General features: G+C 38.2%; 1 protein-coding gene across 4 annotated transcripts; it reads right to left on the bottom strand.

Annotated features, from left to right (window-relative positions):
- Positions 1–1,005: 1,005 nt before the first annotated feature.
- METTL18 (methyltransferase 18, RPL3 N3(tau)-histidine) lies at positions 1,006–9,847 on the bottom strand. Of its 4 annotated transcripts, none has more exons than XM_072114907.1 (2): positions 9,823–9,847; positions 1,006–2,169 (listed from the first exon to the last, which is right to left on the bottom strand). In XM_072114907.1, the coding sequence occupies exon 2, from the start codon at positions 2,090–2,092 to the stop codon at positions 1,049–1,051; it is 1,044 nt and encodes a 347-aa protein (XP_071971008.1). In that variant the 5' UTR covers positions 2,093–2,169; positions 9,823–9,847; the 3' UTR covers positions 1,006–1,048. The 4 variants fall into 4 exon arrangements, with proteins under 4 accessions (XP_071971008.1, XP_071970980.1, XP_071970999.1 ...); XM_072114879.1 differs by lacking the exon at positions 9,823–9,847 and adding an exon at positions 4,047–4,178; XM_072114898.1 differs by lacking the exon at positions 9,823–9,847 and adding an exon at positions 4,079–4,156.
- Between the last annotated feature and the right edge of the window lie 1,316 nt (positions 9,848–11,163).

Here is an 11,163-nt window from a genome sequence, read left to right on the forward strand (position 1 = left end):
TACATGAGGAGTCACTACATAACGGTGCTGATTAATATTTGTGGCTGGGGCCGAGTTTCAATGCCAGCGAAGGCACATAATTTAACTCAGAATGTAGTATAGTTCTTCCTTTTTTGGGGGTTGACGTTTAGTGGCATGTTTTGGCTATCATTATTTTTCTGCCCCTTTTTAAAAAAAATTTTTTTCCGTGTATAATTTTTCAATTGAGGACAAGCTACAGGGAGGCTATCTGCACTTTTTAAAAATTTCTTATTAGAAAATCAGCTATTAAAATATTCACTATATCTGCAACATGTTTACATAGCCTTTGTTTAGTTTATCTTAATTTGGATAAGTCTTCTGTTCACTTTAATTTCTTTTTTAAGCAAATTTGATGATTTCATTTGTCCACATTTTTAATTTTCCTTTGCAGTATGCAGAGTGCAGGAGATGAATCGTAAAGGGTGCACGGTCTTCATTTATATTGTGCTCCTTGCACGGTTTTGTAAGTAGGCACCCTTTTTTGGGTTCACTTTGTTAATGATGTAGTATTGTGGCGCATGTCAGTAATAAATGTGTTGCACACTGCTTCTAAGCAATAACACAGCCCTTTAGGTGCACATTTTTTCCTGTCTTCTCGGGCACAGTGTAGCTGCGACTCAAAACGTGCAAGCATCCAAACATTTGTTACAATGTACTACTAGCACATTATAATCCATGATCAGTAAAAAAAATACCCATACACTGCTATTCTGTAGTATGGCGGTATATGGTAGGATCAATCAGACAGCCTAGGGTAAAGTACCCTAGGGTGTCTGAAAAATAGTAAATTTGATGTTGGCTGATTTTTATGAAATACTTGATGGGTCATGTGTTGCTTTTGTTAAACAAACCACAATGTACAGGATCCTCATGTTGTCTACAGAGGTTAGGCAAACTTTTCTTGAAAAAGCTTTTTGAAAAGCATCACTGTTAATATGTGGTGATAAAAGTCACAAATAAATGAAAAATCCCACTAGTAACACGTCATACTTAAAAAAAATTTATTTTCTTTAAATACAGATATTAGTTAAGGACTTCTTTTAAAATCTAAACGGAGAAGGATTCTCTGAAGCCCATCATTATTCATTTTAAGAGAATGAATATTAAACAGTTTTTTCTCCTTAATAAAGTTCTCAAAAAGGTGAACACCTCCTCCAACCCCAAAGTAATGAGATTTGCTAGCCAGGTAAATAATTCCATCATCTGCTAATAAATTCTGTAGGACCTCATGCAATGCATTGTAGTAAGAGGTATTATATATGGTCTCTGATGTAAGAATAATATCATATTTTATTGGAGGTACTTGATTTTTCATCAGCTGAGTAAAAGAAGACCACTCCCCTGAAAAAAAGCGGCACTTAGACAACATTCCCTGCTCCGCGTCTAATGTTTTTGTTCTTTTCCCAGTAGGTTCACTATCCATATTCTCAGTTACATTGTCAAAATCACAGTTCACCAGAGTGTTGGGAATAGTTATCTCTTCTATTACTGTGCTGTTGTAGTCTTGAAAATGAACCACTTTTGCTTTGTGCTTCAAACTGAATATCCCTAACAAGCCGGCTCCACAACCAAGATCCAATACACTTTTATTTTCAAAGTCCACTTCCTCGCTTTCAAAATATCTAATGAGATCAAATGTGCACTCCCAAATTTTCATTCCACCTTCATATACACCAGAAATAAGATCAGAGTGGGACTTTATAGATTTGTTAACTATGTCTTCTTTACGAACATCTGAATTGGAAAGAGTCATTTCTACTACAGAAACATTTACAAATTGTAGGCCAGAGCTGCTCTCAAGAATTTTATTTTCTAGCACACTAGAAAGATCTGTAGGAATAGGATGCTCAATAGCTGGCTTACAAGATGACATTGCATCAGTTGTTACACAACTGCTGCAATGGTGTCCAGAGTCACTGTTTTCAGAGCCCTGTATTTGCTTGGAGTCATTCAAATCTTCTGGTTGTACATCTTTATCTTCCATTGTCGATGTGGGCTTTGATAAGTTTACCTCACATTCACCAGGGCTGCTTACAGTGTCTTCAATCTTGAAATTAAATTGAAATGACATTTTATTAAGAAGTATGATATAGGTGGAAGCTTCCAAACGGAAATAATGTTATTCTGTGATGTCCGATGTCGATTGTCCTACAAAAATAGAAAAACAGTGTATACAGTTAAACATTTAGCAATAAAAAATGTAATAAAACATGTTTAAAACTAATTACTTCTATAATACTTTTTGAGGGCTAACAAACCCTTATTTAACTAAATGATTAATGGCAAAAAGTATCAAAAAGTGCACTCTTTAATGCCATCTCAGGACATATAATGGAAAGCCCAGGCACATGTGTGCCACATTGCGTTTTTGGGCCTTTTTAAAGCATGCGTTTTCAGTCTGCTTAAAAACACATGCGTTAATAAACAGGTTCAAAGCAGCCAAACGCATCGTAAACAGTAAAAAATGGATGCATTTTAAAACTGACTGAAAACGCATGCTTTAGCAAGATCTAAATCAGCTTTACTGTCACTCATTGCAGCGAGCTGAAGGAATGGAGGCAGAGCAGATGCTCATCATCTCCTAAAGCCCCTTTCATACAAGCGTTTAACACAAGGTGGACTTCCATCGAACACGGACTGTTTGCATTCAAAGCACTTTTCTTCATGGACAAGTAGTTTTTTTTTTGATCGCAAGTGAAACTTGTATCATGCTCTACTTTTGCGCAAATACAAATCTATGTAGACGCATCAAAAGATGTATTTCACGGACCCATTACCATTGAAAATATTTACCAGTCAATTCAATTCTCATAAAAAATGTGTTAAAGAAAACAAATATATGAGATCAGAATTGCGCATGAAAAACTGACGCATTTAAACTGACTGAAAGTGAACAATCCCTGATAGAACTCTGATAAAACTTTACAACACTTGTGTGAAAAGACCCAGCACCCATACCCTAGTAGTTAAATGAGCCACAGAGGGTCAAGGGAAAGTTAGGGGAAAAGAATGGAGGAAAAAAAAAGGGGGATTCAGGGCATATCGTTATATAGGGTCACTGGGCCCACAAATCTGTACATGCAGTAAAAAAAAAAGTTAAAGGGACTCTGTCACCAAATTTTACCCCATTAAACTATTATCCCCACCCCCAGTAAGAGTATGAAATATTCTCTAGAATCCCCTTTCATGCAAAATTTCGCCCATTTACTTATAACAAATAAGTAAACTGATGTGAATTAGAGTCATATTTGCAATAGATCAAGTTTAGTGGCTGCAAGGAGAGAGTCATTTCACAAAACCCCTTTCTTGGTTTCTACGGTGCCTACACAGATCTGAAAGATTAAGTATCTTATCTTCAATATGATACTAAATGAATGATTCTAGGTTCTATAGAACTGTAGATTTGGGCATCTGGACTGACACCATTCCCTGCAGCCTCTAAACTTGACTCATCTCTGACAAAAAAATGTTTCTTTGCTCATTTTCATATACTGAGGGCACTAATAGCCTAATTGGACAAAATCTGGAGTGCCGTTTTTAGAGAATACTGTAAAATGGTGCAGATCATAATATCCATTGAGGATGATTTGGTGACTTTTAGTTCATGCACCTTTTTCTCAGTGACCAAGAAATGATAAAGGCTATGTTCACACGTTGCAAATGCAAAACTATTTTGTTTACACAGGGAGAGCGGCCTTGAGACCACTGTGACAGGGTGTTATAAAAAGCTTTGGGGGCTGTTACAGGCTGCAGATTGTTTCCCCCATTCAGTAGTGTGCATGGTGTCCTAGAGGAAATAAATAACGTAGAACCAGCTGTTTCATAATTGCCTGGCACATTACAGGTTTACAGAAGAAACAGCCCAGTCCTTATCCTCCTCACCTACAAGCACCACATCTGAGCAGCACAGCCTCTGCCATTACTGAGCTTAGAAAACACATAGCAGAAAACACATAGCACAAAACACATGTTACTGCCTCTAGTGCAGGGGCTAAAGGATGAAAAGAAAGCATTTATACAGCTACCAGAACACGGAAGCAGCTCTCCCAATACACACACTGCAGCAACTCTGCAAGTGGATTACTTCCCCACACCACATAGCCCCGCCTGCTCAGCTTTCCCAGCAAATCATCATTCACTCAAAGGTGACCAATAGGAGTGTCCCTTTCATCTGATTTCTTCATGAAACAGCATCAAGTACGAAGCGTGATTGGTTGTTGCCTGAAAAACAGGATATTGTATAGACCTGAGGCAGGAAATGTGACGGGGATGTGGGGGTTGAAGGAGTAGTAATCAGAACGTGGAGGAAGAAAGTGGTGTTTATAGTGTTTCAAAAGACATAGACAGAAGACTGTGTGGAGTTTTGTCATGACTTAGTTTAGACTTAGGGAATTCAGTAGCATGTATTACATACATGCTGGAATGCATATTTTTCAATGGAGGAAGGTTTTGGGAGAGATCTCTGTTATCTGTCATACCTTTCCTGATCTTTTACTATTGCCTCATGTTAGCAGGGGCCTGAAATACATGGGAAGTTGTGTCATGCACCCATCTTTTTGTACTCTTTTTTTTTTTGGGTGTATAAAAAAGTCACTTTATCTTTTCAAGGGGCATAACTTTAGAGGGTGCGGTCGCAACCGGTTCCGAGAGGCTTAGGGGGCCCATAAGGTGTCAATTTCCCATATGAGAAGACTATTACTATATACCATACATTATAGCCAGGGGCCTTGCACAGACTGCTCTGGGGCCCATCAGCTTCAAGTTACAGCACTGATCTATTCTCAATTTTGGTATGTAGTTGCCTATTTTTGTGCAAATTAACTTTTTTTCCTGCACAGGAGTAGGCAAAAGTTTAGAAAGGATTACAGAAAAATTGCTACTTTTGTGCAATTGCGTTTTTTCAGGTGCTATGTTGAATTGGAAGACCCCTAATGATACCTGAACACTTAAAACAATAAATTAATTACCCTATTTTGGAAACCATGCCTGTCAAGGAATTTTTATACTAGTGGCTCAAAGAACTGAATAACAATGACCAACAATTTTTCTAATAACCATTCCTTTAACCCCCAAATTTTTATTTTCCTGAATCGTTAAAGAGGAAAATGCTCAGTTTCCTTAACAATTTCTCCTGAATTCAGAAATACCAAATGTGTGGTCAGAAAAAGGTTTTTTTTTTTTTTGGCAGTGAATAAAAGATTTTTATTTGAAGATAGGTTTACCTACAGGTTTATTTAGCTTCTATCAAAATAATTGGAACAACCTCAACATGGAGGACAAATTTTAACTGTCTACATACATTTATCGCCATTGCATATGGTATTCCTCCATAGTATAACACTTGAATATACATCCTACACAAAAAACAGCCAGACTTCAACCACAGTTTTTGTTTTTAAAAAACATCCATATTGTATTATGTTAAAATATACAAGACATAAAATTTTTTGGACAAATACACTGTGCTCGAGGGACACACAACAACAACAGGGCAGGACTATTGGAAAAGCAGAAGGTTACAGTCACAGAATCTAATACCTCATATCTTGTCAAAAACACCAAATATTACTATATGGGAAGCAAAGAAATTGCACGTAATAAAGTGCATATCCTCTTTCTCTCGCTCTATATATATATATACATATATAGAGAGAGACAGAGAGAGAGATAGATATGGGAGGATACAGCAATAGAGGATATGCACTAAGCACTTTACTTGAGATTTTTTTGCTTCCATGTTGCCCATATGAGGCATATGTGATTGTTACTTACTTTTTATCAAAGGAAACATTCACTATTTACAGTATGGAACATTGGATGTGATAATACTATGCTATACTAGCATGAGACCTTTGGTGTAATTGATATGTTGTTAACCCCTTCACGTTCTGCGACGGATGTATCCGCTGCAGAGCTATGAAGGGTGTATGAAAAGGGCTCACGGGCTGGGCTTTGCTGCATATTACCTCGTCTGAGAGATGATCGTCTCTCCTCCGAACGTCATCAGGGGGCGGCGATCGGATGACATGACAGCCTCTGGTCTTCGTCAGACCTGCGGCTGAATGGTTTCAGGAGATTCGTTACAATGAGCCAGTGGCTCATTGTAATGAATCACATGCAAAAACTCCATATACTGCAATACAGTAGTATTGCAGTATATGGTAGGAACGATATGACCATTTAGGGCAGTGGTGGTGAACCTATGGCACGGGTCCCAGAGGTGGCACTCAGGGCCCTCTCTCTGGGCTCCCAGGCCATCACCAAAGAGGACTCAAGTTATCTACTTGCACTCCCAGGCGGCCCAGGACTTGTCATGCTCAATATTATTATAAAGCAACAGCGCTGCCTGGGACAACAGGAGGGGTGGGAAGCTGTGGACAGATCAGAATTATCATTGTTGCTCCTTCTCCAGGCAAAATATTTTTTCCTGTTTTGGGGAACATTCTATTTATTGTATTGGTGTCCTCAGAACACTGATATGATTGAAAGTTACATCAGAGCGATGAGCAATAAGTTAGGGAATAAATTGCCATGTTGGCACTTTGTGATAAACAGGTGGATATGGGTTGTAGTTTGGGCACTTGGTATCTAAAAGGTTCGCCATCACTGATCTAGGGTAAGTACCCTAGAGGGTCTAAGAAATTGTGAAAAAAAAAGTTTAAAAAATGTTAAAATGTAAAAAATATTAACTCAAATCACCCCCCCCCCTTTCCCTAGAACTGATATAAAATATAATAAACAGTAAAAATCTCGAACACATTAGGTATCGTCCCGTCCCAAAATGCCCGATCTATCAAAATATAAAAACTGTTATTACCGGCGGTGACCTCCGAGAAGGAAAATGGCGCCCAAATGTCCAAAATGCGACTTTTAGACCTTTTTACGTGACAAAAATGTAATGAAAAGTGATCAAAATGTCGCACAGACCTCAAAATGGTAGCAATGAAACCGTCGGCTCATTTCGCAAAAAATGACATATCACACAGCTCTGTATACCAAAGTATGAAAAAGTTATTAGTGTCAGAAGGTGGCAATTTTTTTTTCCCTTTTAGTACACATTCATTTAATTTTTGAAAATGTATTAAAACGCAATAAAACCTGTATAAATTTGGTATCACTGCGATCATACAGAACCAAAGAATAAAGTAGTGGTGTTATTTGGAGCGCACAGAGAAGTCGTAAAAACTACGCCCACAATTGAAATTTTTTTTCCTGCTTCCCAGTACACGGTATGTTATAATAAATAACATCACGGGAAAGTAAAATTTGATGCACACAAAATAAGCCCTCGCACAGCTCTGTACACGGAAAAATGAAAAAGTTATGGATTTTTGAAGGTGGAGAGCAAGAAATGAGCTAAAAAGCCCTGCTTCCTTAAATGAAACCTACCACATGATATGGTAGGTGTAAGATGGAAATACCGAGCACCAGCTCAATGTGAGCTGGTACCGGAGCTTATTTTTGTTAGTGTCCTAAATCGCTGCATCGCGGTTTAAAACGCTTTTTAATCATTATAGCCGAAGCTGCTTAAAGATTAAAAAGTGTTTTAAACCGCGATGCAGCGAAGGTATTTCCATCTTACACCTACCATATCATGTGGTAGATTTCCTTTAAGGGGTTAAAGAGGTACTGACAAGATATGAGGTATTAGATTCTGTGACTGTAACCTTCCGTTTTTCCAATAGCCCTGCCCTGATGTTGTGTGTCCCTCCAGTACAGTGTATTCGTCCAAACAATTTTGTCTTGTATTTTCTAACATAATAAAATTTTAATGCTTTTTGATGGCAAAAACTGTGGTTGAAGTCTTTTTTGTGTATGAGGTTTATTTGGCTTCTAAACATTCTACTAGTATCTGACACATGAAAAAAGAGATGAGACAGATGGAAGATCAAGTGATCCATGAGATGTATATAAAACACAATGACACTCTCAGCTATGCTAACTCACTGCTATATGCCTCCCCCCCTGGATAAAGACCATCTGTAGCTTGTAGAGTAAGTCTATGCACACTGTTACTTGCCGGCTGGATGTCACATATTAGTAAGGGGTTAATAATCCCCAACGGGGGAAATTATTTTGTTACATCTCAGTTAACATTTAAAAAAAGAACAGAGTAACATTAACACACAATAATTACATACATAACACAATATTTAATACACTATATAAAATACAGATGATAGTTGCTAATTCACAATATAAAAAGGAAAAGACACTCCATAGTAACTCACTCATATGCAACATAATAAATAATGGGGGAGATTTATCACTGCTTTTACGCCAGTTTTCTGCATGTTAGTTTCTCACCCATGCATGCGTCCATTTGCAAAACCAGCGAGCTATTGTTTGCTGGTTTTGACTCGCCTAAGCCTCCTGATGTATCGCGCACATTGAGGGGGGGCGTGGATTCTATCATACGACAACCCAAGGGCGCCGGCCTATAATAAATCTCCTCCAATATGTCTTTCCTAAAAATGATTGCAAACCGACATAGCAGTAAATTGCCTAATTCTAAAAAGGAAATCTACTACTGTTAGTATCTTAACTATGCCGCCTCTAGCATGCATGTAATTTGTATAAGGGTAAAACTATGTCCTTATCTTGAGAATCTATTCCTCTCATGATAAATCCCATAATTGTATTTGCTTTAGCATCAAATGCCTCGCTCTGCTCACTTAAATTGAGTTTACTATTCACCAGTATCGCCAAGTCTTTTTCTTAATCAGTTTTACCAAGAAATTTATCAGTTAACGCATAATTATAATTTTCATTTCCTCAATTTTTACATTTATCTACATTAAACATCTGCCATTTGTCAGCTAAGACAACTAGTTTCCACAAATCCCTCTGTGATGTTATAACATCCTCCTCTGTATTAATTACTAAAGAGAGCTTAGTATCATCTTCAAATATGGAAACTGTACTTTGTAAACCTTCTTAGAGGTCATCAATAAAAATAATAAAAAGCCGTGGCACCCCACTGGTAATGTCAACCCAGTCTGACAATGTGTCATTAATGACAACCATTTGTTTTCTATCTATAAGCCATTTGCTTACCTAAATACACAGATTTTTCCTTAGTCACAGGGCTCTTGCTTTTTACTAACCTTTTATGCGGCACTGTATCAAATGCCTTGTAAAAGTCCAGATACACAACATCCACAGCCTCCTGCAGGTCCAATCTAGAACTTACCTTCTCGTAGAAGCTGATCAGATTAGTCTTACATGACCGATCCCTGATAAACCCACGCTGGGTTATGAGGCTATGCACAGTGAGATAATGCAGTATAGCATCTCTAATAAACCCTTCAAATATTTTCCCAACAACAAATGTTAGACTCGCAGGTCTCTAGTTCCCAGTATCACTTTATGCTAATTTTTAAAATATTGGCACCACATTAGCTATGTGCTATGTACCTTTCTCTAAGAATAAGTTAGTCCCTCCCTACAGGTGATGTTCAAGTTACCTAGGTTGGTTCCAGACCTGACAACTTCTCTCTCTCTAAACACAAAGACCTATCTAGAAAGTAGGGAAAAGGACTAAAGGATACTAAGGTCTGGTGTACTAAATTTAAACCCCACCTAAACAAAACTTAGCTAACTAGCAATCCCAGCATGCACACAAACACACAACCAAGGCAGAATACAGGAAAGAGAGCAATAGGGAGTACAGGAATAGTAGGTAACAACATGAACAGATCCACAAATCACTCACTATTTAATAAACACAAACAAAGGGGAACAGACAGGAAAGTGGTAAGAGAATACAAGAGAAGAGACAAACATCACAGAATAACTCACTATTGTCAAAATTGAAGCTACTAGAAAGTATAGATGTTCCAACAGAACAGAGCCTGGGATAAGCTGAAGATAAAGCAATACCTAGCATATTTTGCATAATACCAAATGATAAAAGCCAGGGTTAAATGGAGCCCAGCCACTCCTGATAGGATAATACAAATTAACACAGCTGAGAACTAAAAACAGCTGCAGGTAATGCAGAAACACAAGCAACAGGAAGACAGGTATAAAACAGTCAGGCTACATAGCTCAGCGGTAGAGCACTGACTAGTAAGGCTTAAAGGGATATTCCAGGAATCAGCATAATTTATATACAAATGGGCACTCAAAATATAAGCTAATGTGTAATTAGTTGTTATTTAACCCCTTAAGGACGCAGGGTTTTTTCGCTCATTTCTCGCTCTCCACCTTCAAAAATCCATAACTTTTTCATTTTTACGTGTACAGACCTGTGTGAGGGCTTATTTTGTGCATAACAAATTTTACTTTCCTGCAATGTTATTTATTTTAACATGCCGTGTACTGCGAAGCCAGAAATGCTCACCTCCAGAATCTGCCTACTAAAGAGGACTTTAAATCTTTAATTGCCGAAGTCAAAGAGGCGTTCAAATCAGAAATTTCGAAGGTACGACGTGATATTCAGTGTATTATGCAGAAAATTGATAACTTAGAAGCTGAACAGGCAGACTCAAGACGTCAGATTTCACATACGCAACATGCTTTGTATTCTCAATCTGTCACACTACAAGAAATGGCCAGACTCCTGGAAGACCTTGACAACAGAGGAAGGCGCAATAATATTCGGGTGAGGGGTCTATCGGAGGTAGAGTGCAAAGAGGATGTTCGTGTCACGCTACAAGCTCTCTTCTCAGCGCTATTAGGGGAGCCGGAAAAACAGGTGAAGATTGATAGAGCTCATAGAGCATTGAGGCCTAAGGGTGAAGACACACATGGCGTTTTTGGGCCGTTTTTGGGCCGTTTTTACTAAGTGCGTTTTCAGATCGTTAAAAAACGCATGCGTTAAAAAACGCATCTGTTTTTTAAAAACGCATGCATTTTTGTCCGTTTTTCATTGCGCAATTTCTGAAAAACGGACAAAAACGCATGCGTTTTTTAACGCATGCGTTTTTAACGATCTGAAAACGCACTTAGTAAAAACGGCCCAAAAACGCCATGTGTGTCTTCACCCTCAAGCATTGGGAGGAAACCCACGAGACATTATCTGTTGTGTGCATGACTTTGAATTAAAGAAACGCCTCATGCTTGCGGCAAGGAAAAATAAGAATTTTGTTTTCAATGGAGATGCCATACAGCTCTACCAGGACCTTTCTGGGATCACCC

Source organism: Engystomops pustulosus, chromosome 1 (assembly GCF_040894005.1).
Source record: "Engystomops pustulosus chromosome 1, aEngPut4.maternal, whole genome shotgun sequence".
In the NCBI taxonomy this organism is placed as follows: Eukaryota; Metazoa; Chordata; class Amphibia; order Anura; family Leptodactylidae; genus Engystomops; species Engystomops pustulosus.